This window comes from Enhydra lutris, unplaced genomic scaffold (genome assembly GCF_002288905.1).
Source record: "Enhydra lutris kenyoni isolate GAN:26980312 unplaced genomic scaffold, ASM228890v2 scaffoldscaffold29, whole genome shotgun sequence".
Classification (NCBI taxonomy): domain Eukaryota; kingdom Metazoa; phylum Chordata; class Mammalia; order Carnivora; family Mustelidae; genus Enhydra; species Enhydra lutris.
In genome coordinates this window covers 18,292,521-18,320,306 of record NW_019154113.1, presented here as the reverse complement: position 1 = coordinate 18,320,306, position 27,786 = coordinate 18,292,521, and the positions used below count along the sequence as shown (strand labels likewise).

Here is a 27,786-nt window from a genome sequence, read left to right as displayed (position 1 = left end):
TCTGTCCTGGTCCCTGGGGCAAAAGCAGATGTAATACGAAGATGTTGAGGTGTTAGTAAACGTTTCTGGAGAATTATCTGGGCACTTTCAAGGTCCTAATGGTTGGTAGCTCTAGTTTTTCACTTCAGATTTAAGCTTTTGTTTGGAAGGAAACACCAGAAATAGAGGGTACCTCTAGGGAGTGGAGTGTGGGGGTGGAGGGTGTGAGAAGACTTTTCCTTTTTATTTTAGAACACTTTGGTATGTTTAAAATGCTTTTTACAGTGATAATAAATTTTGCAATACAGAAGAAAGAAAGGGCTTAAGTAAAAGGAAAAACCATCTATATAATTTTTAGATAGTGGCATTCACAAAGTTAGATTTTTAAATTGCTCTAGTATTGTCTTAATTACTATTTTCAGTGGTTACATAACATTCGTAAGTTATTTAGGCTAATTCCAGTTTAAAATCATTGCTTTGATTGCTGGATAGTTTAAACATTTTTCCCATGTACCTGTTATCAGTTTTATTTTATTGTGCAAACTGTTAATGATGTTTGTCTAGTAGGGTCATGAGGTTAACTTTCATGAACTGTCTTATAATATGGACATCAACGTTCTGTTTTTTTTTTTTTTTTTTTTTAAGATTTTATTTACTTATTTGACAGAGATCACAAGCAGGCAGAGAGGCAGGCAGAGAGAGGAAGGGAAGCAGGCTCCCTGCTGAGCAGAGAGGCAGGTGTGGGGCTTGATCCCAGGACCCTGGGATCATGACCTGAGCTGAAGGCAGAGGCTTTAACCCATTGAACCACCCAGGTGCCCCCCTTCCGTTGTATTTACAACCAACATTTTCTCTTGGTTTTCCATTTTTTTTAAGATTTTTTTTTTTTTTAATTTATTTGACAGAGATCACAAGTAGGTAGAGAGGCAGGCAAAGAGAGAGGCAGGGAAGCAGGCTCCCTGCTGAGCAGAGAGCCCGACTCCGACTCCGGGACTTGATCCCAGGACCCTGAGATCATGACCTGAGCCGAAGGCAGAGGCTTAACCCACTGAGCCACCCAGGCGCCCCTGGTTTTCCATTTTATTTTATTTTATTTTATTTTATTTTTTTCCCCACTGTATAGAAGTTTTATTATTTTAATTTTTTCTGACTATTTTATTTTTATTTTATTTTTAAGTAATCTCTACACCCATTGTGGGGCTCCAGCCTACAACCCCGAGATCTGGAGTCGTGTGGTCCACTGAGCCAGCCAGGTGCCCTTTGTACAGAAGTTTTAAATTTTATGCAGTTGAGGTGTTAAATCTTTCTCTTTGTAATTTCTTCTATAAATTCAATGCATAGGTAGTTTCATTTCTCTAAAGCCTTGCTAAAGTGTGAAGTTTGTATTGTTGGCTTTTCTTTGATTTAATGGTTTAAATTTTTTTTAGAAATCTAGGCCTTTAAATCTTACAGTGTTTTCTAAATTATTCTGTCATTTGAAAGTAATCTTGGGGCGCTTGGGTGGCTTAAGCCTCTGCCTTTGGCCCAGGTTATGATCTCCTGGGATTGAGCCCCCCTAGTTGGGCTCCTTACTCAGCGAGGAGTCTGCTTCTCCCTGTCCCTCTGCCCCCACCCCACCTCATGCTCTCTCTCAAATAAAAACAAAAAAAACAAAACAAATAACCCACAATCTTTTTACTAGCTATTGGCAATTGATATCTACTTTGTCAGATATTAAATTGTGTATAGTTCTGTTTCTAGACTCTTCATTCTTCTATGGCGAAATATATTTCATTTTCCCTTTTTTTTTTTTAATCTTTTATTTATTTATTTGATGGAGAGAGATGACAGCGAGAGAGGAAACACGAGCAGGGGGAGTGGGAAAGGGAGAAGCAGTCTCCATGCTGATAACGGAGCCCAATTCAGGGCTCAATCCCAGGATCTTGGATCATGACTTGAGCCAAAGGCAGATGCTTAACCCACTGAGCCACCCAGGCGCCCCCTGACTTGATTTTCTAATGTCTTGATTTTTTTCCTGGTTCTGTTAATGACAGTTGCTCTGTCCTACTGCAGTTTTCATTTTGGACTGTTAACTCCTTTTCCCTCTCTGTTCTTGTTAACAGATGAAATGGTCTTTAATTAGTTCATGAAGAATAGTGTGACACATATAGCATTCTTTTCAGGCAGAAGAAAGGAGCTTGCAGCCAGGAGTTGGGTTAAATAGTTCACCTGTTCCCCTTATTTTCAGTGAGTCTTGCAGTGGGCGTGGCCACAGGAAACCAGCCTCAGTCAGCAGGCTTGGGTATGGGCTGTCGCTCGTCAAGGGTGGGGAAGTGTAACTGGGCTGAGTGGGCCGTCCTCTGATCAAGTTTGGTGTGTATTTCTTCTGGTCTTCGAGGTCAGAGTAACAGTCGTGTTTATATATTTTAATGTTCCCAATGAAAAAATAGTAAAAATACATTTGAGGGCCTACATTGGCATGTTCCAGGAGTTTAATTTTCTGGCTTTGCATGGTGACCTGTCCCTGATTTCAGCGTAATTTCTTCTGCTTCAAAGTTTAGCACTTTGGGGATATCGGTCGGTGGCAGGACCTGTTTGGAACATTTTTAAGCCATGTGGCATTGGATGAACTCCTCGCTGTTTCCAATTGAGCTGCTGAATAAACTCCTTCTCGGGAAGTATTTGTATAAGAAAGTGCTGGTAGGCAAATTGAGACCATCCGGAAGTGATTCATCTGACTGGGGCTGTTTGTTTAAAATTTGGGACTTGGTTGCCTAGAGACGATATCTCTGAGCAGACTGAGTGAAGTGCCACTTGAGTACGAGGCTCAGCTCCCCACCTGATTGAATCACGACTCTGCCGCTTGGTTTTTCTTCCAGAGGAGGTCCTGGTATTCTGATTTGATCCCTTTGCCTTGACGTGTGTGATTCAAACATCGTAAACGTATAATAAGTGAAAGATCTGGTTAATGTTTTACTTTGGAGAAAAAGTTTACTTGCTTAAGCTTGAATGTTTTTAATTTTTTTTTTCTTCTAATTCTATGTCGGGAAGAATTACTTTGTCATTTTTTAATAAGGCATTTTATTACAGAAACCTCAATAGATACTTTCACAACAGCTAAAAGGAAACAGACTAAAACCCCAAAACCCAACCCTGCAGTTTGCAAGGACGTCATACTAGAAGGTATTTTCTGTCTGCCCCAAGATCACGGTCCTCCTCTGCCTCTTCACTGTCACCCTTGGGACCATTTGTTACTATTTCTTGAGCACTTACTGCACTCCAGGCGCCGTGCTCAGCGCTTTCCGTGTGTGCTCTGACCAGCTAGTCTTGAAGCCCCTCGAGGTACTTATTCTTATCTACATTTAACAGAAAAGAAAGCAAGGCTCCGGAGGCTGACTGGCCCATCCAGTAAGTGGTAGATCCGGATTTCAGGTTTGGCAAGTACTTACAGGGTCAGTCTGCCACTTAGTCCTACTGCTTCTAAAAATACTGACCGCAACCGTCACTACCGGTAACACAGCAGAATGATGATAGACTTGATATACAGCACGACTGTGAGATAGGCATTATTTTTACGGAGGGGAAAAAATGAGTTAGTATCCCTTGTCTGATGGTCTTGTAACTCTCTGCTCACTTCCGAGCCTGCTCTGGGTGACCCTAGTACTACTGATGCCGTCATCCTCTCTAGGCCTGGAAGGGGCGACATGTCAGTCCTCACCGTTTAAGTCTGCTGGTTCCTGGAGTTGGTAACTGCCAGGCTGTCCTACGGGCGAGGTACTGTCCGTGCCTGCCTGCCGCTCACTGCGGTCTCTGGCCTGCCCCTCTGACTGTCTCAGGACAGTTCTCTGATTGTCTCATGTCTTTGTTTTGTTTTGATTTGTCTCATAGCTTAATGTCTGACTAGAGTGTTGGACTCTGTCTTATACTTTCTTTATTCAGTGGAGAGCTAAAGATAGTGATGGACATACATAAGTAGCTATTAAATGTTTGTTGATCGGTAAAAGATTTAGTCATGCTTATAAGAGATGTAGTAAACATAGGGCCTCGTGGCTGGCTCAGCCAGTGGAACATGTAGCTCTTGATCTCAAGGTTGTGGGTTTGAGCCCCAAGTTGGGTGTAGAGATGACTTAAAAAATAAAATCTAAAAAAAAAACATGATAAATGGAAAATCTAAGTTTAGGGAATTTTACAGGTGTCTAGAAGCACGATACTGTCCTGTGACAGATGTGTATGGTTAACTTTTTTGACCTAACTCCTGCTTACAAAGACTTTTCCCTGGAAGTGGAAATGGATGCAGTAGAGATGATGGAGTAAAATATGGGGGCTCTGGGGAGGCCAGAGAGTTCCCAGTTGGTTTTCTTGTTCACAGCCTGGGATCTACTTTTGATTTAGCTTAGAAAAGCATTTCTTCTTCCCACTTGCTTGTTTTTTAAATAATGACCTCATGCAGACAGGAGTGGCAAATTGGATTGGAAATTGCCTTGGATCGTTTGGCAAGAGCTGTATTTTTTGGTGTTGTGGGTGGAGGAAAGTCCTGTCTAAAGGCCTCTATTTCTTCTTTACTCAGAATACCTTCCTGTTGACTCACTGGAAATCATAACGAAAAGCAGAAGGAGCGCTGGAGAGGCAGCTGCCAACCCAGGGCTTGCCTTCTGTTGGGGCAGATGTCTGGGGACTGAGAGGATGCTGGCTTTAGGCAAAATTGCAAGACTTTTGTAGTGGAAGGAGAATACTATTGTTGTGATGGGTATTTATCCATAACGTAGAAAATACCTGTTTCTGGGGATCATTACTCAGCCACATAAAAATCAAAATATTTTCTAGAATAGGATTAATTAGTGTTCCTAAAAACTGAAGCAGAAGAAACTGAAGTATAAAGGGAGGGAATGGGGAAAAATTAGAAAAGGAAAAATTGAAAAGGAGGAGGAAAAACCGATGATCACTGTAGTAAAATGATATGAAAATAATTTAAATAGAAAAAGCCTCGGGGCTCCTGGGTGGCTCAGTCTTTAAGTGTCTGCCTTTGGCTCAGGTCATGACCCTGGCGTCCTGGGATAGAGCCCTACATCATGCTCTCCGCTCAGCAGGAAGCCTGCTTCTCCCTCTCCCACTCCCCCTGCTTGTGTTCCATCTCTTGCTGTCTCTCTCTGTCAAATAAATAAATAACAAATCTTAAGAAAAAGCCTCACAGTATAGCCAGTCATTTCATTATGAATAACATATGCCGGGGTGCCTGGGTAGCTCAGTCAGTTAAGCATCTGCTTTCTGCTCAGGTCATGATGCTGGGGTCCTGGGATCAAGCCCCTCATCCAGCTCCCTGGTCAGCAAGGAGCCTGCTTCTCCCTCTCTCTCTGCCTCTGCTCTCCCCACTTGTGCCTGCTCTGTCTCTGTCAAATGAAATCAAAACAAAACAAAACCCAAATAACATGCAGGTCAGATGACCTTTAGAATAGCTATAAAGAAACAATTTACTTACTACTTACAGGACTATTGTAACAAAATGTCTTTCTGCCCTGAAAACATACTGTTCTATCATTAGTTTGGACAGTGTTTCTTAATCATTGGTTGAATTGGTAGTGCTAAGCAGTGGTTTGACTTTGAGGGTTTTCCTTTAAAAACTTGAGAATTCCCCCCAAAATATTTTTTAGGCAGATTTTAGCTTTTTAACCAAAACTTTTTTCCTAATCTAAAAAAAAGAGAAACTACATGAACCTGTCTTAGAGTCTATGCTGGGGTATACAGTGAAAAGCTGTGTCCCAGCCACCCAGTTTTTCTCCAAATGGAGCCACTGTCATGAATACGTGTGCTTCAGTATTCAGTTCGTATAGATACAAGTCACTTTTATTTCCTTCTTTAGAAGCGATAGTGCACTGTACATTTTGCTTTGCATCTTGTGACTTATTCCACGTGAGTACATTAGAGTGCTGCATTTTTTTTTAAGGATTTTATTTATTCATTTGAGAGAGAGAGAAAATGAGAGCAAGTGAGCATGAGAGGGGGAAGGTTAGAGGGAGAAGCAGACTCCCGCTGAGCAGGAAGCCCCATGTGGGACTCGATCCTGGGACTCCAGGATGATGACCTGGGCTGATAGCAGTCGCTCAACCAGCTGAGCCACCCAGGCGCCCTAGAGTGCCTCATTTTTGTCTCCACATTTGCACAGCTCTTCTGTGTATAGATTTAACCTACCGGTGCACATTTCCCCCAGCTTTGCTATTATTATTATTTTTTTTAATATTTTATTTATTTATTTGACATAGATCGTAAGTAGGCAGAGAGACAGGTAGAGAGAGAGGGAGAAGCAGTCTCCCTGCTGAGCAGAGAGCCCGATGCGGGGCTCGATCCCAGGACCCGGAGATCATGACCCGAGCCGAAGGCAGAGGCTTAACCCACTGAGCCACCCAGGCGCCCCCCAGCTTTGCTATCATAAATAGTTCTCTAGTTAGCAACTTTTTGTGTTTGCCATCTTGCACTTGTGCATATTCTTGGGCGGTAAATTTCTAAAAGTGGAATTTCGGAGTCAAAGGGAGTGTGTACATTTAGTTTTGATAAATATTGTCAACTTTCTCGGTGGGGGGTTGTTCCATCCTCAATATATGAGAGGGCTGGCTTACCCATAATTTTACCAGCCTGGAGTATTAATAGTTTTTTTGAGTATTTGTGAATTTTGTAAGTGAAAAATGGTATTTCCTTGTAGTTTCATTTTCAGATTATCTAATTTTGAGTGAAGCTGAGCATCTTTAAAAAAAACTTTAATTTTTTCTTTTTTTTTTTTTTTAAGATTTTATATATTTATTTGACAGAGAGAAAGACACAGTGAGAGAGGGAACACAAGCAGGAGGAGTGGGAAAGGGAGAAGCAGGCTTCCTGCTGAACAGGGAGCCCCATGTGGGGCTCGATCCCAGGACTCTGGAATCATGACCCGAGTTGAAGGCAGTGGCTTAACCCACTGAGCCACCCAGGCGCCCTTCTTTTTTTTTTTTTTTTTTTAAGGTAGGCTCCACACCCAGTGTAGGGCTCAAACTTTTAAAACCATGAGCTGAAGAGTCATGTGCTCTGCCAACACAGCCAGCCAGCCATCCCTGAGAGTCTCTATACGTGTCTAAAAGCCAGATGTATTTCTTTTTCTGTCAGTTGTTTTAGTTGAACTCTTTGCTCATTTTTCTGTTGAGTCATTGGCTTTTCTTTCTTTCTTTTTCTTTCTTTTTTTTTTTTTTTAAGATTTTATTTATTTGAGAGAGAGCGTCAAGAGAATAAGCACAAGTGGGTTGGGGGCAGAAGGAGAAGCAGACTCTGCTGAGCAGGGAGGCCATTGTGGGCTCGATCCTGGGATTCCAGGATCATGACTTGAGCCAAAGGCAGGTGTTTAATCAACTGAGCCACCCAGGCACCCTGAGTTTCTGGCTTTTCTTGCTGATTTGTAAGAATTCTTTATATATTGAGGGAATTGACTCATTAATAGAGTCAATAGAGAATAAAAAAATTGACTCATTAATGGAATGTGTTTTAACAACATAGTTTTATTTCATTTTGTTCAGGTTTCCCACTAATGCTATTTCCCATTAATGGAACTACTCTGTCCTGTACCTAGACACCCCATTTGCAACGATACCCCAGTATAGGATGTCACATTTTATCACTATTAAAGCTCATCATTAGATTCAAGGTATTTTGAAAGAACTGTCATGCAGTGTATTAACCATCCCTCCAGCAATAAGGCAAACTCAGATTCAATCAATACACATCACTGATAAGTGCCAATAAAAATGTTTTACCTGTAACACTCCCTAAAGAGCTTTCTTTGAATTTAAAACCTAACAGCTCTTTCTTCATTGAGATAAAATTCGAAACATAAATTCACCATGTTTAACCATTCTAAAGTATGCAATTCAATACTTTTTTCAATATATTCACAATGTTGTGCAACCACCATGACTATTTAATTCCAGAAAATTTTCACCCCCAGAAAGCCCACACCCATTAGGCAGTCACTCCTCATCTAGCAGCTCTTTTTGAATATGGTTTATTCAACCGGCTGTATATCTTAACCCCTTACAGTCTAGTCCACATTTATCCAACCTGTCATTGAAGTTGCATGAGACATACTTGTAAATGCCTTGCTAAAACCTACACATTACTGTGTTTCTCTGATTCACCAATCTGGTGACCCTGTCCAAGAGGAAATGATGTTAATGTGAAAGGGCTTGTCTTGGGAAGTCCTGGCTGAATCCCGAGTGTCACTTCTTTCCTCACTAAGTGCTCATAAGCCATCTGTTTGACGCTATGCTAGGAATTCTGCCTGAGACTCATTTGCTAGACTACAATTTGTGATACCTTCTCTTCCTTTTTAATAATTAATACATCTGCCCTTCTCCACTTTTAAAAACCACATTAAAACCAAAACAAAACAAAGCAAAAACAAAAAACAAAAAATCCAAAATTCTGTTCTGCCTAATGCCTTAAAGATTACTGATGACAGCTCATCAGTCATACCTACGATGATGGCTTTAATTTAAGCTAAGCCAAGAACATGAGAACTCGAAGAATAGAAAGAAACTACAGATAAAACATGTAACAGTTGAGAACTGACCATAAACATGCCCCAAATTCTTACATGAAATAGTCCCTCAAACCCATTATTCTGGCAAAGAACAGCATTTCCCAATCCAATATATACTGGTGCAGGAGTGCCTGAGTAGCTCAGTTGGTTAAGCATTGGGCTCTTGGTTTGGGCTCAGGTCAGGATCTCTGGATGGTGAGATCCAGCCCCGGGACTGGCTCTGTGCTCAGCAGGGAGTCTGCTTGAGATTTTTGCTCTCCCTATGCCCCTGCCCAGCTTACACTCTCCCTCTCTCCCTCTTTCTAAAGTCAATAAATAAAATCTTAAAAACAAAAACCTACAACTCTGGAACACCAGTTCTTTTAAGAAGGATGGTCTGTGAGAAGAGTCTGATAGTAAACTAGGTTTGAGAAATACTGTTTACACTATCTTCTCCCTTGGAGAGTCAGAACTTACAGCCCATGATAATGATTAACCCACAGAGGAAATAATCTGTTTAATTTGGCTTAATCCATAATTTCTAAAGTTTGACTACTAAACGCTTTCTTTCTTAATGCCATAACACTCATTAGTAGAATATACCTCAAAAAATAGTGATCTGGAAAGTCAGCCACACAGTGTTCAAATCCTGAATTGTATTCTCCTTTAGCACAAAGAATAAATTATGGTAGTTTGGCAAGTTGATTCATCTCTAAACAGTATATATGCCAAAGCTGTTAATCTAAAACCTGTTTCCTCAATGCCAACTTCATTACACACTATTAATCTTTTTTTATGGAACAATACAACTTGCTTGAATGTACTCTGGAAAATTCTAGCTAATTTCTCTGAAATGATCTTTTTATGTTAAATTAATAGAAATGTGTCATATGCAAAAGGAAGAGGTTCTTTCACTGTCCTCTGTGTTGGTCAGGGGCTACCTGAAGTTGGTCTTCAGGTCTGGAGGCCATAATTTAAGAGGGATCTTGACAATAGTCTAGAGTAGGGATGGTAGATAGTGGTGGGATTCTTTCATACCTTAGCAGGCCCTGCTGATAAATCAGAATCCTTTTCAACATAAGACCTGAGGAGCCACTCCCAATCAGTGGGAGTTGGTCCACTGGTTGAGACATGATTATCGCTCAAGGACTAGGGCATGTTGAATGAGCCTGACCAGAATGATCAGAGGTCTATAAATTATAATGTATGAGGAATCATTGAGAGGACTCAGATTATTTAATATGGAGACAGGAGTTAGGGGGACTCTAGAAATGTAGAACCTCAGAAGTGCAATAGTCATCCAGTATAGGAATTCGTTCAACTGTTAACATCTTGCCTACGTTATTTTTTAAAAGATTTATTTATTTGAGAGAGAGAGAGTGTGTGAGCATGTGCACAGAGGGGAGGGAGAGGGAGAGAGTCTTAAGCAGACTGTACTGGGTGCAGAGCTCGATCTCATGACACTGAGATCACGACCTGAGCCAAAACCAAGAGTCAGATGTTTAACTGGTGTGCCACCCAGGCCCCCCAACATTTTGCATACATCATTTTAAAAATCCCTGAAAAATGGAAGAGGGGTTTAATTTGTCACGTGTGGTCGCAGAGGAACAGAACCAAGCAATGGAAATCTGCTTAATATGAGGAACTTTTTTTTTTTAAGATTTTATTTATTTATTTAAGAGAGAAAGAGAGAGAGGAAGAACAAGTGGCAGATAGAGGGAGAGGGAGAAGCAGGGTCCCCATGAGCCAAAGCAGATTCTTAATCGACTGAGTCACCCAGGCTCCAAATACGAGGAACTTTATAACAATAAGAATAAAGATATGGTGGGGCGCCTGGGTAGCTCAGTCCGTTAAGCGGCTGCCTTCTGCTCTGGGCATGGTCCCAGGCTCCTGGGATCAAGCCTTGCATCAGACTCCCTGCTCAGTGGAGAGCCTGCTTCTTCTTCTCCCTCTGCCTGCTGCTCTCCTGCTTGTGCTATCTCTCTGTCAAATAAATAAATAAAACCTTAAAAGAATAAAGATATGGTAAAATCTTTACCAAATATAAGGAACTTTTTAACAGTAAGAAATCTCAAAAAAAAAAAAAAATTCCCGAAAAATGTGCTTTGGAAAAATCCATGTTGCAGAAGATTTTTAAGCATAGACTGTACAACAGCTGATGGAAGATTTTGTTCTAACCTAAGTACTTCTTGAGTTACTCAGAACAGTTTTTATTTTCATTTCCTGTGTTACTAAGAGGTACTTTTATTTTAAATGAACATTTAAAAAAAAAAGATTTCATGATTTATTTGAGAGAGAGAGAGAGAGAGAGAGAGCACGAGACGGGGGAGGGGAAGAGGGAGAAGCCGGGAGGCTGACCAATGTGGGGCTGGATCCGAGGACCTCGGGATTGTGACCTGAGCTGAAGGCAGACACTCAGCTGCCTGAGCCACCCAGGTGCCCCTAAGTAACTTGATAACATTCTATTGCTCTTCCTCTTCTTTTTTCTGACATGGCTGAAACAGTGGGGAAAAGCACTTTGTATAAAATAAAACAGGTAGAAAGCATTTCTGGGCTCTGTTCAGGCCCCTCTGAACTAGAACTGCAGAAGATGACAGCAGCTTAACGCAGCCTGTCCTTAGGGGGTGTGCAGATTGATCGCACAGATAGGGCATCACCATTTCAGAAGTTACTCAACATCAAAGGCTGAAAGGTCTAACTGATGTCACAAGACGACCTACAGCTGCCAGTGAAATGATGCAGTTAAATGTGTGAGAGTTTAGATGAGGGAAAGGTTATTTTATGGCTGAGTTTTGCAAGGTAAGCTGAAATTAGAAGGGAGAGAAGGCAAAGCCTAAATACGCATGTTTTTGTCTTCCTTTAGAGTTGAGAGTGTCTTTTTCTCCTTGGTATCCAGGAGCCCCCCTTCCACAGGGCTTTTCCACAAAGTAGATGCTCACTTGAATTGGGGCAAAGTGTGTGGAGTGTGGGCGTTGGGGTGGTGAAGGGAATTTCAGTATTGTGGGGATAGGAGCTTATGATGAATTAGTATTAGTACTTGGTTATGATTGAGACCTAAGTACTATAGTCCTGAAGCCAGAGGGAAGGAACACTTTGTGTCTTTCAGTTACTTACTGAGCACCATGCTTCAGAGATAAATCAGAAAAGGATCCCACCCTTATATACTTAAATAACTATATTAAGAGGTTAAGAGGTCAAGTTTATTTATTTTTTAAAGATTTTATTTATTTATTTGACAGAGAGAGCACAAGTGGGGGAGTGGCAGGCAGAGGGAGAAGGAGAAACATGCTCCCTGCAGAGCAGGGAGAGCCCAGTGTGGGACTCGAACCCAGGACCCCCGGATCATGACCCGAGCCAAAGGCAGTTGTTTAACCAACTGAGCCACTCATGCGCCCAAGAGGTCAAGTTTAGAGGGAGTTTGGAGGAAGGAGAGCTTATTGTCAAGGGTAGATCATGGAAGAGTGCATGGAGGAGGTGACTTCTGAAAGTAACATTTGAATTGTCAGATGTGAGGCTGATCAAAAATTTTACCAATCTGTATTCTCAGTAGTCTCCTCCATCCCCAGCTTCTCGTTATGGGTTGATGACCTTCACTCTCTCTACAAACTCTTAATTTCTCTGATCCTAACAAATTTATCCCATGTCATTTAGCCTGTCAGCTTTACCTTCCCTGTAGCAATTGGAGAAGTATCTTTCTTCCTAACTCTTTTTTTTTTTTTTTAAGATTTTATTTATTTATTTGGAAGAGAGAGCACAAGAACACGAGCGGAGGGGTGGGGTGGTTGCAGAGGAAGAGGGAGAATCAGACTCCCCGCTGAGCAGGGAGCCAGACGTGGGGCTTGATCCCAAGATCCTGGGATCATGACCCGAGTTGAAGGCCAGTGCTTAACTGACTGAGCCACCCAGGCACCCAAGTCTCTATCTTCTATGCATGGTTTGGATCCTATCCCTTCTGTCTTCTAGGTCGTTATTCCGGTATTGTTTTCTTAACTATAACTTATGTTTTTTTCTGCTGATTCTTTTCTCTGTAGTAATAAACATCCTCATCCATTCAAGATCTACTCCATTAATACTAGGCCCTACTCTGATTATTGTCCCTTCTTTTCTTCTTTTAGGAAAAATTTGTCTTTACTCCCCGTTGTCCACTTCTTTATCTTGAACTCCTGTGGGTGTGATTTGTGTGCCCTCTTCCCCCACTGAAATTTCTCTTGCTCAAATCACTGATGACCTAATTGTTATGTCCGTTGGAAAATTTTCAGTACTATTTGAGAGAGAGAGAAAGAGAATGCACCCACACACTGAGGGGGGAGGAGCAGAGGGGGAGGGAGAGAAAGCATCTTAAGCAGGCTCCACGCCCAGGGAGAAGGCCAGTGCTGGGTGCAGTCTTCCCAACCCTGAGATCATGGACCTGAGCTGAAATCAAGAGTCAGATGCTTAACTGACTGAGCCACACAGGTGCCCCAATATGTAGCTTTCCTAATCTTGGTGGCATATGACACTCTACTCTGTTCACTTCATGAAATTTTCTCCCTTTTAACTGGGTGGCTTTTATACCTTTTTTTTTTTTTTAAGATTTTATTATTTGTCAGAGAGAGAATGAGCACAGCGGGAGGGGGGGCAGCAGGCAGAGTGAGAAGCAGACTCCCCACTGAGCAGGGAGCCTGATGAGGGACTCGATCCTAGGACCCAGGGATCATGACCTGGGCGGAAGGCAGATAATTAACTGACTGAGCCACCCAGGCTCCCCAGCTTTTTATACTTTTTGAATTTTAACCTTTGTATATATATTGCCTGTCAGAGAAAGTAAAGTGGAAGTAAAGTAGCACCTCCTCCAGGGAACACCCACCCTTACCCCAGGTCTGAGTTAGATGTTCCTTTCTTGTGTTTCTGCCACTCCTCACCACCGTTTCTTTTTTATATAGCTTTTCACAATATATTATAAATGCCTTATGCTTTTCTCTTCCCCAATATACTGTGAGCCTCAGAGGGCAAGGAGTATGTCCTCAGTGAGTATGACAGTTAACCTCTCCGTGATCTGTTCTCACTAAGTACTAGATCTGAAAATTAAATTTCTGACCCATGACTTGTTCTGAAGACTCCCCTTGTTCCCCCAGGGCTCCAGCAGCTGCAGCCGTAGGTGCTGAGGACTGAGAAGTGCTTTTGCAAAGAAATAACTAGCTGTCTTCTGCCTCGTAGAGGACTCTCACCTGGTCCTTTTCTCTCACGCTGCTCACGGTCAGCCGTGACCGTGACTGCAGCTGCTGAGAATTCGGATCACCTGAGGTCAGCTCAGCTGGAACATTTATTTTATTTTTCCACTTAAGGTTAAAAGGTCTTTCATGCTTTGTGATAGATGGTAAAGTAGAGACGGAGGGCTTGATAGGCTAGCGTGGTAGTGTTTCCCTGGGGTCCGCATCTGAAGACTCTGGGAATGTGCAGTTAATCCTCTTAGCCCAGGGACTCTCTAAAAAAACTTCATTGAAGTAATAATTTACATGCCATAAAGTTCTCCTATTTTTTAATGTACGACTTAATGATATTTAGTAAGTTGACCAAATAGTGCAGTTGTTACCTTAGAGTAGTTTCCGTCACCCCAGGAAGAAGGGGGCTCTTGAAATAGGATAACCATTAACATTTAATTTCTGCCTGTAGACTTGATACAATTTATCCATAGACTTGATACAATTTATCCGTTCGGCAAAGAGTAAAGTTTCCCTTCTGTTTCTCACTCTTTCTTAACAGCTGTTCAGATTGGCTTAGTTCACACTCAAGTTTCTTTTAAAAGAGAAACTGTCAAGGTTTCTCATGTGCTTGCAGGGCTTGGAAAACAAGCCTTTATCATTTCTTGCTTGGATTACTGCTGGTGCTTCCCTCCATCTTCCTCACGCCTTAGGATACCTCCTCATCCATGTGATCCGTAGTGCTGGGAGTGACCTCTCAAGTTATATCCGATCATTTCATTCCCGTTTTTTTTTTTTTTTTTTTTAAAGGAGCCTCTATGCCCAGCGTGGAGCCCAGTGCCCAGTGCAGGGCTTGAACTCAGAACCTTGAGCTCAAGACCTGACTGAGCCGCCCAGGCGCCCCTGATCATTTCATTCCCGTTTCAGATCCCTCAGAGGGTCTGCACATTCTCTCCACTTGGCCTGACGTGTTCGCCCCCCTGACCACCACCACCACCACCCCACCCCACACACAGTCCTTCAAGACCTAAATGCCCTTCTCTCTGAGAAAGTAGTGCTAATGCCCTTCCTTCTTTAGCTGGTCAGGAGTTCTCAGTTGAATACTCTGCCTTTGTTTCTCTTAAGACGCGTTCCTACCACGCTGGGTTGAAATTACTAGGCTGTTTCCAGTGCCTCGATGGTGCTTAGACATGTTGGTGTCTGAGTAGAATCCTGATTGCCAGGAAGAGACTGCCCAGCTTGGGACGTTTTCAGCAGCGAGTAACCCTGGCATGTGGGGGCATCTGCTGTGCAAGCGGGGTGTGGTGACCAGAGGAGCGGCTCCTGGAGGAACCGAATCTCGATGGTTTGGAGTAGTCATTTCCGGCATTGGTATGTTCCCCTCTGTATTGCACCGAGCTGGGAAACCACTGAAGTCACGTGCTCAGCAGAACCCGTTCAACTTGTTTCCTCCTCACAGACCCCTAATTCACATTCCCACCCTGATTCTTTTCTCCCAGTGTGTGCTGGAGGTCTGGGCTTGTTTTAGGGCTTACCGCACCAGGAGTTCTCTGAATACTGGTTTCTTTGTCTTGCTGCGGGGTGGAACGGGTAGGGCCCAGCCTCTAGTCCCTTTGACAAATGGTCTCGGCAGGACAAGGAAGGCAGGGTACTGGGTGTTCCTGGGATCTGGCTCTTGCACACACGTCCTCCTGTGTGTGGAACACGGGTGCACAGCGCCCATGACTTAGGGCCCCTGGGTGTGTGTTTGCATATAGTATCTCAGTTAATGCTCGCAACTACCGTGTTTTTACGGACAGGAAACTGAAGCTCAGAGAGGCTAGTTAGGTAAGTTGTCATTCTAACTTCCTTCCCTCATTACTCAGGGAAGAACTGGGTCTGTTCCTCTCCATAGCTGGTGCCCCCGTGTTCTTTAGAACGTTGCCTTCTTCCTTGGCTCTTTATTTCTTGTCTCTGCGGTCCCCTCAGCACTTGTTGCTTTCTTGCAGCTTGCAGTTAAGTGCCTCTTCCTGAGTCATAAAGAGAGAGAGGTACCTTCCTAGGACATGGCATCACCTCAGACCAACCCTTTCTCCATTCCTTCAATTTCTCTTCCCTCCTTAAACTTCCTGAAGTCTGCCTTTGCCGTTTCTAGTTCCCCCTAGAACTTGCTTTTCTGGTTGTAATCTCCCTTCCCCTGCTCACCACTCCACTAAGATGCCCCTCATGGGGGTCACAGATGGCCTTCTTCCGTGTTTGGTACATCCTTTTTCCTAGGCCATGCGTCTCTCTGCAGCAACGAAGTTGGTGACCTCTCCCGGCTTCCTGCAAAGTTCTCCTTCCCTGCGGTCATGTGATTCTCTCATGTTTCTCATTTTACCTTAGTAGCCCCTATTTGTAATACATTTAAGTGTTGGTGTTGATGTTCTCTGAGGCACAGTCTTGACTTTTTTTTTTTTTTTAAGAGTTATTTATTTATTTATTTAAGTCACCTCTACACCAAACATGGGGCTCGAACTCACAACCCCCAAGATCAGGAGTCACATGCTCCTCTGACTGAGCCAGCCAGGCATCCCCTGGCCGTATTATATGTTGCTTTACGGTCTGTTTCTCTGGTGAGCTCATCCACCACCCCACCCCACCCCCCGCCCCCCATGGTGCCACTCTTCCTGCCTTGTCTCCAGCTGGGTCTGTCCCCTGAGTTTTCCAGACTTGTGTTTCCACAGCCTGCAGGTTGTCACCACCTGATGTCCTGTTCGTGTTTCGAGCTGAACACGTTTCCGGCCTGAATTTATCGTTCTGGCCTGCTTCTGCCTGTGGCCCCGCCTCGCTGCCTGGCGTCCTCTTTCATTTAGTCATCCGCGCCGCAAGTCGCCACATCATCTTTTAAAATAAAACAACCTTTTGCCTTTTATAGAAGTTTCTGAAAGTTTACTAAACATAGTACATGTTGCCAGATTTTCTTCTGGAACAGTGTGAGAATGTGGGGTTTCCCCACGTATTAGACAATAATAAGTCGCTATTGTTCCTTTTTATCTTTGCCGGTCTGATAGCCAAATAATGGTGTTATTGTTACTTTAATTTGCATTTCTTTGATTAGTAGTGAGATTAGAATTTTTCCTGTAATTATGGCCATTTACTTCTTTTGTGAGTTGCCTGTTTATTTCTAGATTTTTCTAGGGAAATACTTGTCATTTTATTTATTTCAAGCATTTAAAATGTATATAGGAGATTGTTAATTTCTTGTTATGTTGCAGATTTTCCCCTCCAGTTTATCTTTTCTCTAAAAAAATTTTTTTAATTGCCTTAAGTTTAATTTTTTAAAAAATTTATGTATTTACTTGTCAGAGGGATAGAGAGAGAGAGCATGATAGTGAGCACAGGCAGGGGGAGTGGCAGGCTGAAGGAGAAGCAGGCTTCCTGTGAGCAAGGAGCCCGATGTGGGACTCGATCCCACCACCCTGGGATCATGACCTGAGCCAAAGGCAGGCACTTAACCGACTGAGCCTCCCAAATGTCCTGAAGTTTAACTGCTTTTTATGTAGCCACTTTATTTCCTGTTTTTTTTTTTTTTTGTTTGTTTGTTTGTTTGTTTTTTTGTAGAGCCTAACAGAGGGCATAAACCCAGGACCCTGAGCTCAAGACATGAGCTAAGATCCAGAGTCAGTTCCTTAACTGACTCAGTTACCCAGGCGCCCCTCCCTCTTCCTTTATATCTGCTGCCATAAATTTGTTTGAAAAGGCTTTTCCCCTTTCAGGATTGTACAACCATTCATCTGTATTTTTTTCCTCCTTTTATCTTACTCTTTAAATTCTCTAATCCATTTTTTAAATTTAAATTTAAATTTTTTTAAGTTAACTCTACCCCCAGCTTGGGGCTAGAACACATGACTGAGATGAAGAGTTGCGTGCGCCACTGACTGAGCCAGCCAGGCCCCTGAATCCATTTGATGTTCTGTGTCATTAGCAAGATGTGAAGTCAGGACTTAACTTTGCTTTTTTTCCCCTTCTTTTTCTTTTCCTGTTGTCTATAAAGCCATTGTCTCCCCCTCCTACCCTTTACTCCCAGCTGTCTAACCAGCTGTCAGGAGGGGTCAATTTTTCCCTTGTAATTACTCACCAGTTTTCTTTCCCTTCCCACCATTGCCCTAGTCAAGGACCTTAGTGGATTCCTCTGACCAACCCACTCTTCTGTTCAAAAACTTCGGTGGTTCCCACTGCCTGAGAATTAAAATGCTGGTGCTCCAGATACGTCTCTACTATGGTAACTCATCATTCCCCAAATACACCAGTTATAGTCATGCTTTACTTATTTTTTTTTTTTAAAGTAATTTCTACATCCGATAGGGGGCTTGAACTTTCAACCCTGAGATCAAGAGTCATATGCTCTGCCAGCTGAGCCAGATGGGTGCTCCTGTTTTCGTGCCTTTTTGCCCTTCATTTTTGCTTTATCTCAGATATCACCTTTTCCCATTTTTCTTCTCTCCAAATACAATTTATCTTGTAAAGCCTAGTTGAAATATCATCCCACTGTAGCTAGTTGTTTAATCATCTCTGTTCCCAGGGGGTAATCTCCTTGAAGGTGGGCGCAGGCATTTAGCACATCTCAAGCTGCTGATAGCTGTTGCATGGTGTAGTCCATTAGAAATGTGTCCTGTGGGGGACAAGGGGCGCCTGGGTGGCTCAGTCAGTTAAGTGTCTGCCTTCGGCTCGGGTCACGGTCCCAGGGTCCTGGGATTGAGCCTCACATTGGGCTCCCTGCTCAGCAGAGAACCTGCTTCTTCCTCTCCCTCTGCCTGCTCTTCTGCCTACTTGTGCTCTTTCTTTCTCTGTCAGATAAATAAATAAAATCTTTAAAAAAAAAAAATAGAAATGTGTCCTGGGGCACCTGGGTGGCTAAATTGGTTAAGCGGCCCACTCCTGCTCTCCGCTCAGGTCGTGATCTCAAGGCCCTAGGACTGAGCTCTGGCTGCACTGGGCTCCGAGCTCGGCGGGGAGTCTGCTTGATTCTCTCTCTCCCTCTGCCCCCGCCACTCTTTCTCTGTATATATAATAAATCTTAGGGGTGCCGGGGTGGCACCCCTAAGCATTTGCCTTTGGCTCAGGTCATGATTCCGGGGTCCTGGGATCAAGCCCCAGGTCGGGCTCTCTGCTTAGTGGAGAGCCTGCTTATCCCTCTCCCTCTGCCTGCCACTCTCCCTGCCTGTGCTTTCTCTGTCAAATAAACAAATAAAATCTTAAAATAAATAAATAAATAAATAAATAATAAATAAATCTTTAAAAAAAAAAAAAGGGGGAAAAAATGTGCCCTGAATGGATGTGTAGCCATCAGAGTGGACAGGTGTTTTTTTGAAAGGTGATTTAAGGGGCGCCTGAGTGACTCAGTGGGTTAAGCATCTGCCTTCTGCTCAGGTCATGATCCCAGGGTCCTGGGATTGAGCCCTGCATCAGGCTCCCTGCTCACCGGGGAGCCTGCTTTTCCCTTTCCTCCCCACTTACGCTCTCTCGCTATCTCTGTCTCCGTCTCTCAAATAAATAAGTAAAATCTTTAAAAAAAAAAAAAAGTTGACTTAAAGTATGTATAAAACAGAGCTCCATAGAAATAGGCTACATGTGAGAGGTAGATAAGATTATTACTTATGAGAATTGTGATCTATTTATATTAAAAACAAACCTTTATATAAACTCTCATTTTTCACACTAATTGTGTCATTGTCACCAGTGCTTAGTGTTTAATGGGCTTTTCTCTGGGTGCTTGATATAGGAAAGTCTGCTGATGAGGTGGAGTGCTGTGGGACGGGGTGCTTCAGGAAGCCCAGCTTCGGAACCCGAGGTTTTGTTAGTGAATGTTCTGAGGTGGTAGCTATTACAGTTATTGAAGGAGACAGTAGATTGTAACAATAGAGTTTGGGTTTTATTTATTTATTTATTTGACAGACAGAGATCACAAGTAGGCAGAGAGGCAGGCAGAGAGGGAGGGGGAAGCAGGCTCCCTGCTGAGCAGAGAGCCCGATGCGGCGCTTGATCCCAGGACCCTGGGATCATGACCTGAGCCGAAGGCAGTGGCTTAACCCACTGAGCCACCCTGGCTCCCCTTGTTATTCCCTTTTAACAAACAAACTGGCTACATGACTGTCTCGATAAGGGACAGGTTATAAATCTGGGTCTCTCTCTCTCTCTCTGTTTTTCTATTTTAATTCTATTTTTTTTGAAGATATATTTATGTATTTTAGAGAGAGAAAGTGTGCGAGTAGGGGAAGGGACAGAGAGAAGGAGACAAGCAGATTCCTTGTTGAGCAGGGAGCCTGATGTGGGGATTAATCCCAGGATGCTGAAATCATGACTGAATCAAAACCAGGGGTTGGATGCCCAACCGGCTGAGCCAACCAGCTGCCCCTAAACCCAGGTCTCTTAAAGTCCAGTTCAGGCCACGTTATATACACGTGTGTGTGTGTGTGTGTGTGTGTGTGTGTGTGTGTGTGTGTACTATATATATATATTTTAATTTAAATTCTGTATCATGCCTCATTGGTCTCGGATGTAGAGTTCAGTTATTCGTCAGTTGCATGTAACCCCCAGTGTGCATCGTGGCCACATTATATTTTGAATTCCATGTGTTGTCTTGCTCCACAAGGCAGCTTAGGGTGCCAAAGGGGAACAGGTGCTGGTTTAGTAAAAACTTCTGGCTGCTAGAATCCAGAAATGAATGTTTGGTTATACATCAGCAGCAGCAGTCAGGCTCATGAGAGGATTTGAAAGCATTCAGGCATGAAAGTGGGAATGAGTGGGAGGTGGAGGGATTGGAGGAGTTGGGGTACAGGAGGAGATCTTTTTTTTTTTAAGATTTTATTTATTCATTTGACAGACAGAGATCACAAGTAGGCAGAGAGTCAGGCAGAGAGAGAGAGGAGGAAGCAGGCTCCCTGCTGAGCAGAGAGCCCGATGCGGGGCTTGATCCCAGGACCCTGGGATCATGACCTGAGCCGAAGGCAGAGGCTTTAACCCACTGAGCCACCCAGGTGCCGCGTGAAATGATTCTTAAACATAGAAGTGGATTCCGAAACTGGAAGAGAACATACATTTGAATCTTTGAACAAACTGGGGAGCCAGTTGGCTCTACTGCCGCAGAAGGAAGCAGGGTAGAGAAGAAGGTGGCTTTGTTGCTCAGGAGTTTTCCTAAGATCTGACTGGGTCAGGACAAGGATGTGTGTGAATTGGATCTTAAAAGAGTGTTGCTTATGTGGAACTTAAACTCCTCAGGGAGAATGGAGTGAGTCTCAAAAGTCTCTTAAGGAGGGGATCAGACCTTCCCTCTGTTGTCATGTCCTCTCCCTTTCGTGCAGGTGGATGGAAGCGTGCCTCAGGGCAGAGTGGAGAAGATAATGCAAATCTCAGATGGGCTGTAGAGGACAGAAAGGGGGGTTTGTTGAATCTTCTCAGGACTATAGTGTGGACTTACACTAAAATACCTAAAACCCTATTTAGTGGACAGAATCTGGAGAGATACTAGACTTTTTCCTGTATGGGATACCTGCAACTTGGCCCTGTTCATTCTGCTCTGTGGGGCTGAGCCCTGTTAGGTTTTTGGAGTGATGGGGTAAGAGTAACAGTGGTCTAGTGAAGAGGATTCTTAACTAGGAATCAGGGACCTGATTGATTCTGCCTTTGCCAGTAGCTAGTAGTTGACTTGGACAGATAGACCTTGTACTTATAAAATGAGGGGGTTATATAAGTAGACACAGCCTTTGGCCAAGCTTTTGAACAATAAAAAAAGTTTCTTTAATGTTTATATTTCTTTAATTTTGGAGTTAGACTTCTAAGGTCCTTTCCTTAGGAGTTAATTCTAAATACAGCAGAACATTGTGCACAAAGATGTTCCTTGCAGTATTATTTAATACCTGAAACTATTTGGAAGTGACATAAGTGTCCAACGTAGGTGACCAGTTAAGCACTTTGGAGAATTTTTGTGTAACTCAGTCTTTAGAAATTATATAGTAACATGGAAAATATTCATAAAATATTGAGAGGTGTCTACTAATTTTCTTTAATGAATACATATTATTATATTGAAAAACAAAACAAAACCCAAAGGGATTTGCCCTAGAAGTGCTTTAAGTTCTTGGCTATCATCTTGTGATTCTGTGGTTTAGTGGCAGAGGGGGAAATCTCAGATGGGCTGTAGAGGACAGAAAGGGGGGTTTGTTGAATCTTCTCAGGACTATAGTAGAATCTAGACTTTGGCTAATATTAAAAATTAGAGTAACATAGCGCCCTACTGAGTGCTCTTCATTTTTCAAAGCAATATGGTCCCGATTTAACTTACTTTTATAACTTAAATCTTATAAATGAAACCCGTTGATACTCTCTTGTGAGACAGAGGTTCCCGCCTTGTGTGTGGGAATATGGAGGGCAGCTTTGGGTTTGGGGCACAGAGAGACACTTCTGTATTTTGCCTGTTTATTCTAGCTCTCCCTTACCCCTTTTCATCAGATCACAGTTGCCTCTTCTTCTTCTGGCCTGACATTTCTGTGATGCGCAAGGTATTCTCTTCCACTCTACAAAACTTCTAGCTGTTAATCAGGCCCGCTTTACAGCAGTTTGCCTCTGGAAGGTGCGGATAAAAGCTTGTGGGAGATGACGACATGGTTCCTCCTTTGACTTTGACTTGGATGTAGTCATTTCAGAGAAGAACCGAAACGCCTTTGGTAGCTAGCCTCATTCAAGGCAAAAGTAATGTGCTGTGCTCTTTATCCATAGTCTATGTGTTACCTTGTTTTGAGGAGAAAATAAGTAATTTTTTCTTCATAACGTGAAGGGCTGTTCTTGGCTTAGACTGCAGTTGTTCTAGGCTCGTTTCTGTGAATGAGAACACAAGTTCCACTGTCCCCTGAGAGCTGGGATTGGCAGGAGCCATTTACCATATCCTTTTTAGCAATAAAAGATTGGAAGGCTGATAACAGGAGATGAATCCTGGACTACAGCTGTTTTCCATGCCAGTGAGGTGCATTCTTTTCCACTTTGCCCTTCTGGTCGTTGGGCTCTTGCAGAGGTTTGGATTTTGTAGCTCTTACCCATTGGTATCTGTCTTAACTACCATGGCAGCCCTTCTGGAAAACTCATTTGTGTGCCCCCCCCCCCCCCCCCCCGCCTCTTACCACCGTGATTTAAGTTCCCAGTACCTGAAAGAAAAGCCAGAGGTAAAAACTTATTATCACTGGGTATAGGGAATGATGAGAAAATTCTCTGGCCCATGCATACACCCCAGCCAGTATTTATTTAAGTACATACTATGACTATTTATAGAACTTGAGAAACACAGAGAAATTTTTCCTTTTCCTTACTGTTTTGTAAAAATTCTGAGCAGTAATCTCAGTTTGGAAAGTCAGAATTAATATAAGAAAGTCTATTCTGAATTATAAAAGTAGCAATTTTTAGAACTACCATAAATCTAAGGTCTGTTGTGTATCATTCAAGCAATTTATTAATAAAAGAATTACATAAAAATGCATATGGGGAGCCTGGGTAGCTCAGTTGGTGAAACATCTGCCTTCTGCTCAGGTCATGCTCTCAGAGAGTCCTGGTGGTCCTGGCATCAAGCCCCTGCTCAGCAGGGAGTCTGCTTCTCCCTCTCCCTCAACTCTCTCCTCGCCCTCCCCCTTGGTCTCTCTCTCTCAAATAAATAGTCTTTAAAAAAAGCAGAACCATTGGGGTGCCTGGATGGCTCAGTTGTTAAGCATCTGCCTTGGGCTCAGGTCATTATCCCAGGGTCTTGGGATCAAGCCCCACATGGGGCTCCCTGCTTGCTGGGAAGCCTGCTTCTCTCCCTCTGCTGCTCCCCCTGCTTTGTTCCTATTCTCACTCTGTCTCTCTCTGTAAAAAAAAAAAAAATCTTAAAAAAAAAGCCAAAGCATCGTCTTTAAATGATTTTTATTTTCCTACACTTATGTTGGTAGAAAATACATGCAGATGTGCATTGTTTTATCTTGAGCCTCCCTGAAATCTCTTGAGAAATGTTTTAGGGGGAAATGCAGTCTCCTCCCCAACCTCTGACAAACACACATTCATTTTTACTGCTTCCATTGGCATTTCCTTCCCTGTTTCAGCTGAGATCATTGACTATTCATGTAACCCCCAAACAGCCTTAAAAGCTGGACCTAGAAATTCTTTGTGGATTCCGAAACTGGAAGAGAACATACATTTGAATCTTTGATCAACTGAAGTGCTGCCGTCAGTTGCACATGACTTTGCTTAGGAGTTCTGCAGGAGTGACCTTGGGTTAGGGCCTGAGGTTTCTGGGCAGTCAGGGGCTGGGGAGCCAGTTGGCTCTACTGCCGCAGAAGGAAGCAGGGTAGAGAAGAAGGTGGCTTTGTTGCTCAGGAGTTTTCCTAAGATCTGACTGGGTCAGGACAAGGATGTGTGTGAATTGGATCTTAAAAGAGTGTTGCTTATGTGGAACTTAAACTCCTCAGGGAGAATGGAGTGAGTCTCAAAAGTCTCTTAAGGAGGGGATCAGACCTTCCCTCTGTTGTCATGTCCTCTCCCTTTCGTGCAGGTGGATGGAAGCGTGCCTCGGGGAAGACCTGCCTCCCACCACAGAACTGGAGGAGGGGCTTAGGAATGGGGTCTACCTTGCCAAACTAGGAAACTTCTTCTCTCCCAAAGTGGTGTCCTTGAAGAAGATTTATGATCGAGAGCAGACCAGATACAAGGTGAGTCCTTCCTTGCTTGGGCTTAAATTTCCTTAAACTTGAAAGAGAAGATTTGTGGACTTTATCCTGTCCCAGAGTTATTGAGAAATATGTGTGAGTGTGTGTGTTCCTTTAAAATAAAACACCTGGCAGAGTGGAGAAGATAATGCAAAGTCAGGTATAGTAATGAAAGGTGGCTCTCTGTATTTTTTTTTAATTAAAGATTTTATTTGTTTATTTGAAAACAGAGATCACAAGTAGAGAGGCAGGCAGAAAGAGAGAGGGGGAAGCAGGCTCCCTGCTGAGCAGAAAGCCTATTTGGGCCTCGATCCCAGGACCCTGGGATCATGACCTGAGCTGAAGGCAGAGGCTTTAACCCACTGAGCCACCCAGGTGCCCCAACTCTCTGTATTTTTGATACAATTCCTGTGATGGGGTATGTCTGGAAATCTTTATGGTACGTGATGATTTTTTTTTTTTTTTAATTTCTTAGAAGGTAGAGGAAGTAACTAGGGGGAATTACAACTTTTTTAACCAAGCACTGAGATCTATTGGCAAATTAAAGCAATAGCCTTGCAACTTTAGGGGGGGGGAAAAGATCCCTCTGTGACATTAAAATTTGAGGTAAATTGGAAAAGCAGTCCAATTTCAGGAAATCGAGGTTGGTGAGAGGCTTTGATTCTTGTGGCCCAGGGCCCTGAAAAAGAAAAATCAAGTTGGGATGTTGACAAGGACCAGAATCTGCTGTGGGGGAGCTTTCTTACAAGCAGCTATTTGGAAAAGGATGAGTGTAAAAGGTAGAGGAAGTTTGCAAAACCAAGGACAAGATGTAAGTGGGTTGACTGTGGAGTTGGGCCAGAACTTGGAATGAGCTAAGGATGAAGACAGAGTCTAAGGAGGTTTTTATGTTCTATGTTTATGTTCAAAGGACAACAAGGAAGGTACAGGTCCTCAACCAAAATTAACATCCCAAAGAGAAACTTTCCTTTTTCTGAAGAGAGTTCTGGAGCTGTTCTGTGGAGCACTCTACAGTGTGGACAGAGCAGTGAGACATTCATTAATTAATTTAAAAAGATTTATGTATCTTTAGAGAGAGCGCTAGGATGAGTGGGCGGAAGCGGCAGAGGGAGAGAATCCCAAGCAGACTTCCCACTGAGCACTAGAGCCCAAGGCGGATCTGGATCCCATGACCCTGGGTCATGACCTGAGCCAAAACCTAGGTCAGACACTCAGCTGACTGAGCCACTCAGGCAACAAGACATTTAAAACAAGAGTGAAGACTGCGTGGCAATAGAAATAGTAGTCCTGCCCATCTTCCCCTTGAGAGTAAATCTTTCTCTAAAATAACAGACCTAGAGATGTAGAGTGGGTGTTTGTGTGTGTAGTATGAAAACCCTGATTGATATATTTAATGGTATCTGGCGGTTTGCGAGTATTTTCTACATACCACCCTGAGTGCTCTATGTACATTTTCCCATTTCATCTTTACAACAAACTGGTGAAGTAGGTGTTACAGATGAGGAAGCTCAAAGAGGTGAAGCGACTTGCTCAGTGTCACCAGTAGACAGCCAAGCCGGGGACTGAATCCAGGATAATTGAAGCCCGAAGACCGTGTTCTGTAGACCACGTTACACAGGAAGATTCTCCAGATGGTTCTCAGATGAAGGGAGCTGAGATGTGTGGATTCGACTTTTTGGGATTGGAATGTGAACATAATGCTATAGACTTTCAATTTAAGGGGACCTTGCAAAGTCGCATAAGGGAAGTTTTGCAAAGAGAGTCTTTATTTGGTATTTGCTTCAATATTGCCAACAGTGCCTAACGGTCTCTTATTTGTTCTAGGCAACTGGCCTGCACTTTAGACATACTGATAACGTGATTCAGTGGTTGAATGCCATGGATGAGATTGGATTGCCTAAGGTAACTTATGTGAGATTCCGAGTTCTGGCTTACGTGAGGCTATGTTGGCACATAGTTGTCATTCTGCTTGTAAAGTTATTCTCAATTGAACCTTTAATGATATTCTTTCTTTCTATTTTTTTTCTTAAGTACTAAAGGATCTCTTTCTTCTGTTTGTTTTAGGGAATAGTTTTGTTCTTTCTCTTTTTTATTCCCTATCCCTGCTCACCTCACCCTAGAGAAGTTCCTTATGATGTCATTGACTTTTACTACATCAAACTGTAGACTTACATTAAAATTCACATGCCGTGAAATCCCATCTTTTTAAAGTCTACAATTCAGTGTTTTTATTTATTCACAATGTTGTTACACTAAAATTTGACTTTAGGAAATAGGAGGAAATATTTTAGAAGTGTCATTTTACAGCTACAGAATACTCCTTTGTCTGTAAGAGAACATGATGGGCTATTGTTTTATGTTTCAAGTTGTAGAGGCAATATGATGGCATTTACCTCCCGTATCTTGTTTTGGTCAAGGCTGTAGTCTTCGTTTTTTAAAACATCTTTCTTGAGGTACAGTTGGTATGCAGAACCTGCATGTGTACAGTTGAATGGGTTTGGAGTGAGTGTGTGTCCTCGAGTGTTCTGCTCAGGAATTTATTTTATTTACACCACTCTTCGTGAAATTTGCCATCTCCAGCCTCTGCATCCCCCTCTGCCCCCCACCCCCGGTCCTATCCTGAACCCTGAAGGCCATGCGACATCAACTCTTAGAGGCATGGACATCTTTTTTGTTTTCCATATCCTTTGACCTAAGAATTCTACTTCTAGGAATTCATCCCACCCCCAAAATCAGACAAACCCGAAAAGATGGGCACATAAGGGTTTTTCGGCATTGCTTAGAATAGAAAAGATAGCAGCCACATGTTCCTTCACTGGGGGCATTAACTGTGTGGCAGCCAGTCGAATACTAGTACAGCTCATTAGAAAGGGTGATATTATTCTGTATTGACAAGGGAAGTTGTCTGTGAGGTGTTAAGTGGGAGAAAAAACCCGAATGGGCTAAGGTTGTAAGAGTTTGTGTTCTGGCTAAGGTGAGATCACTATTTTTATGTAAAAAAAATAGATCTCTTTTTATGTATGTATCATTTTATGTAAAAAATTTCCCTTTTATTCTTGGGAAAAGTCTGTAATGGGATGGGATTTCTGTGTGATGGCATTAAGGGACGTTTTTATTTTCTTTATAACTTCCTGTGTAGTCTGAATTTTTGTAACCAAAGACAGATTGAAAGAAGTGAGGTAGGGAGGATCCGAGAGGGGCTAGAACCACTGGGAGACGAACATTCGAATATTCGGTACTTAGCTAGCACCAGCTCAGTTTTGCATATCTGTTTTGAATTGAGTTAAATCCAGAGCCAAGTCTTGGCAGAAGACTAGCCTTTGTCCTCTTTTTTTCAGAGCAGAATGCTGAAGCTCTCTTCCTCACACTGGTAGGTTTGAGAATTAGGCCCACAAATGTCAGGAAATGCAGTGTGTCAACTTCTTAT

The 27,786-nt window shown here is 42.9% G+C and overlaps 1 protein-coding gene across 1 annotated transcript in view; it reads left to right on the top strand.

Annotated features, from left to right (window-relative positions):
* LOC111152707 (IQ motif containing GTPase activating protein 1) overlaps nucleotides 1-27,786 on the top strand; it is a 114,043-nt gene that overhangs the window by 8,024 nt on the left and 78,233 nt on the right. Inside the window, exons 3-4 of the mRNA XM_022511279.1 lie at nucleotides 24,206-24,362; nucleotides 26,184-26,261. Coding sequence (XP_022366987.1) covers nucleotides 24,206-24,362; nucleotides 26,184-26,261 — 235 coding nt within the window. The remainder of the gene's footprint in view (nucleotides 1-24,205; nucleotides 24,363-26,183; nucleotides 26,262-27,786) is intronic.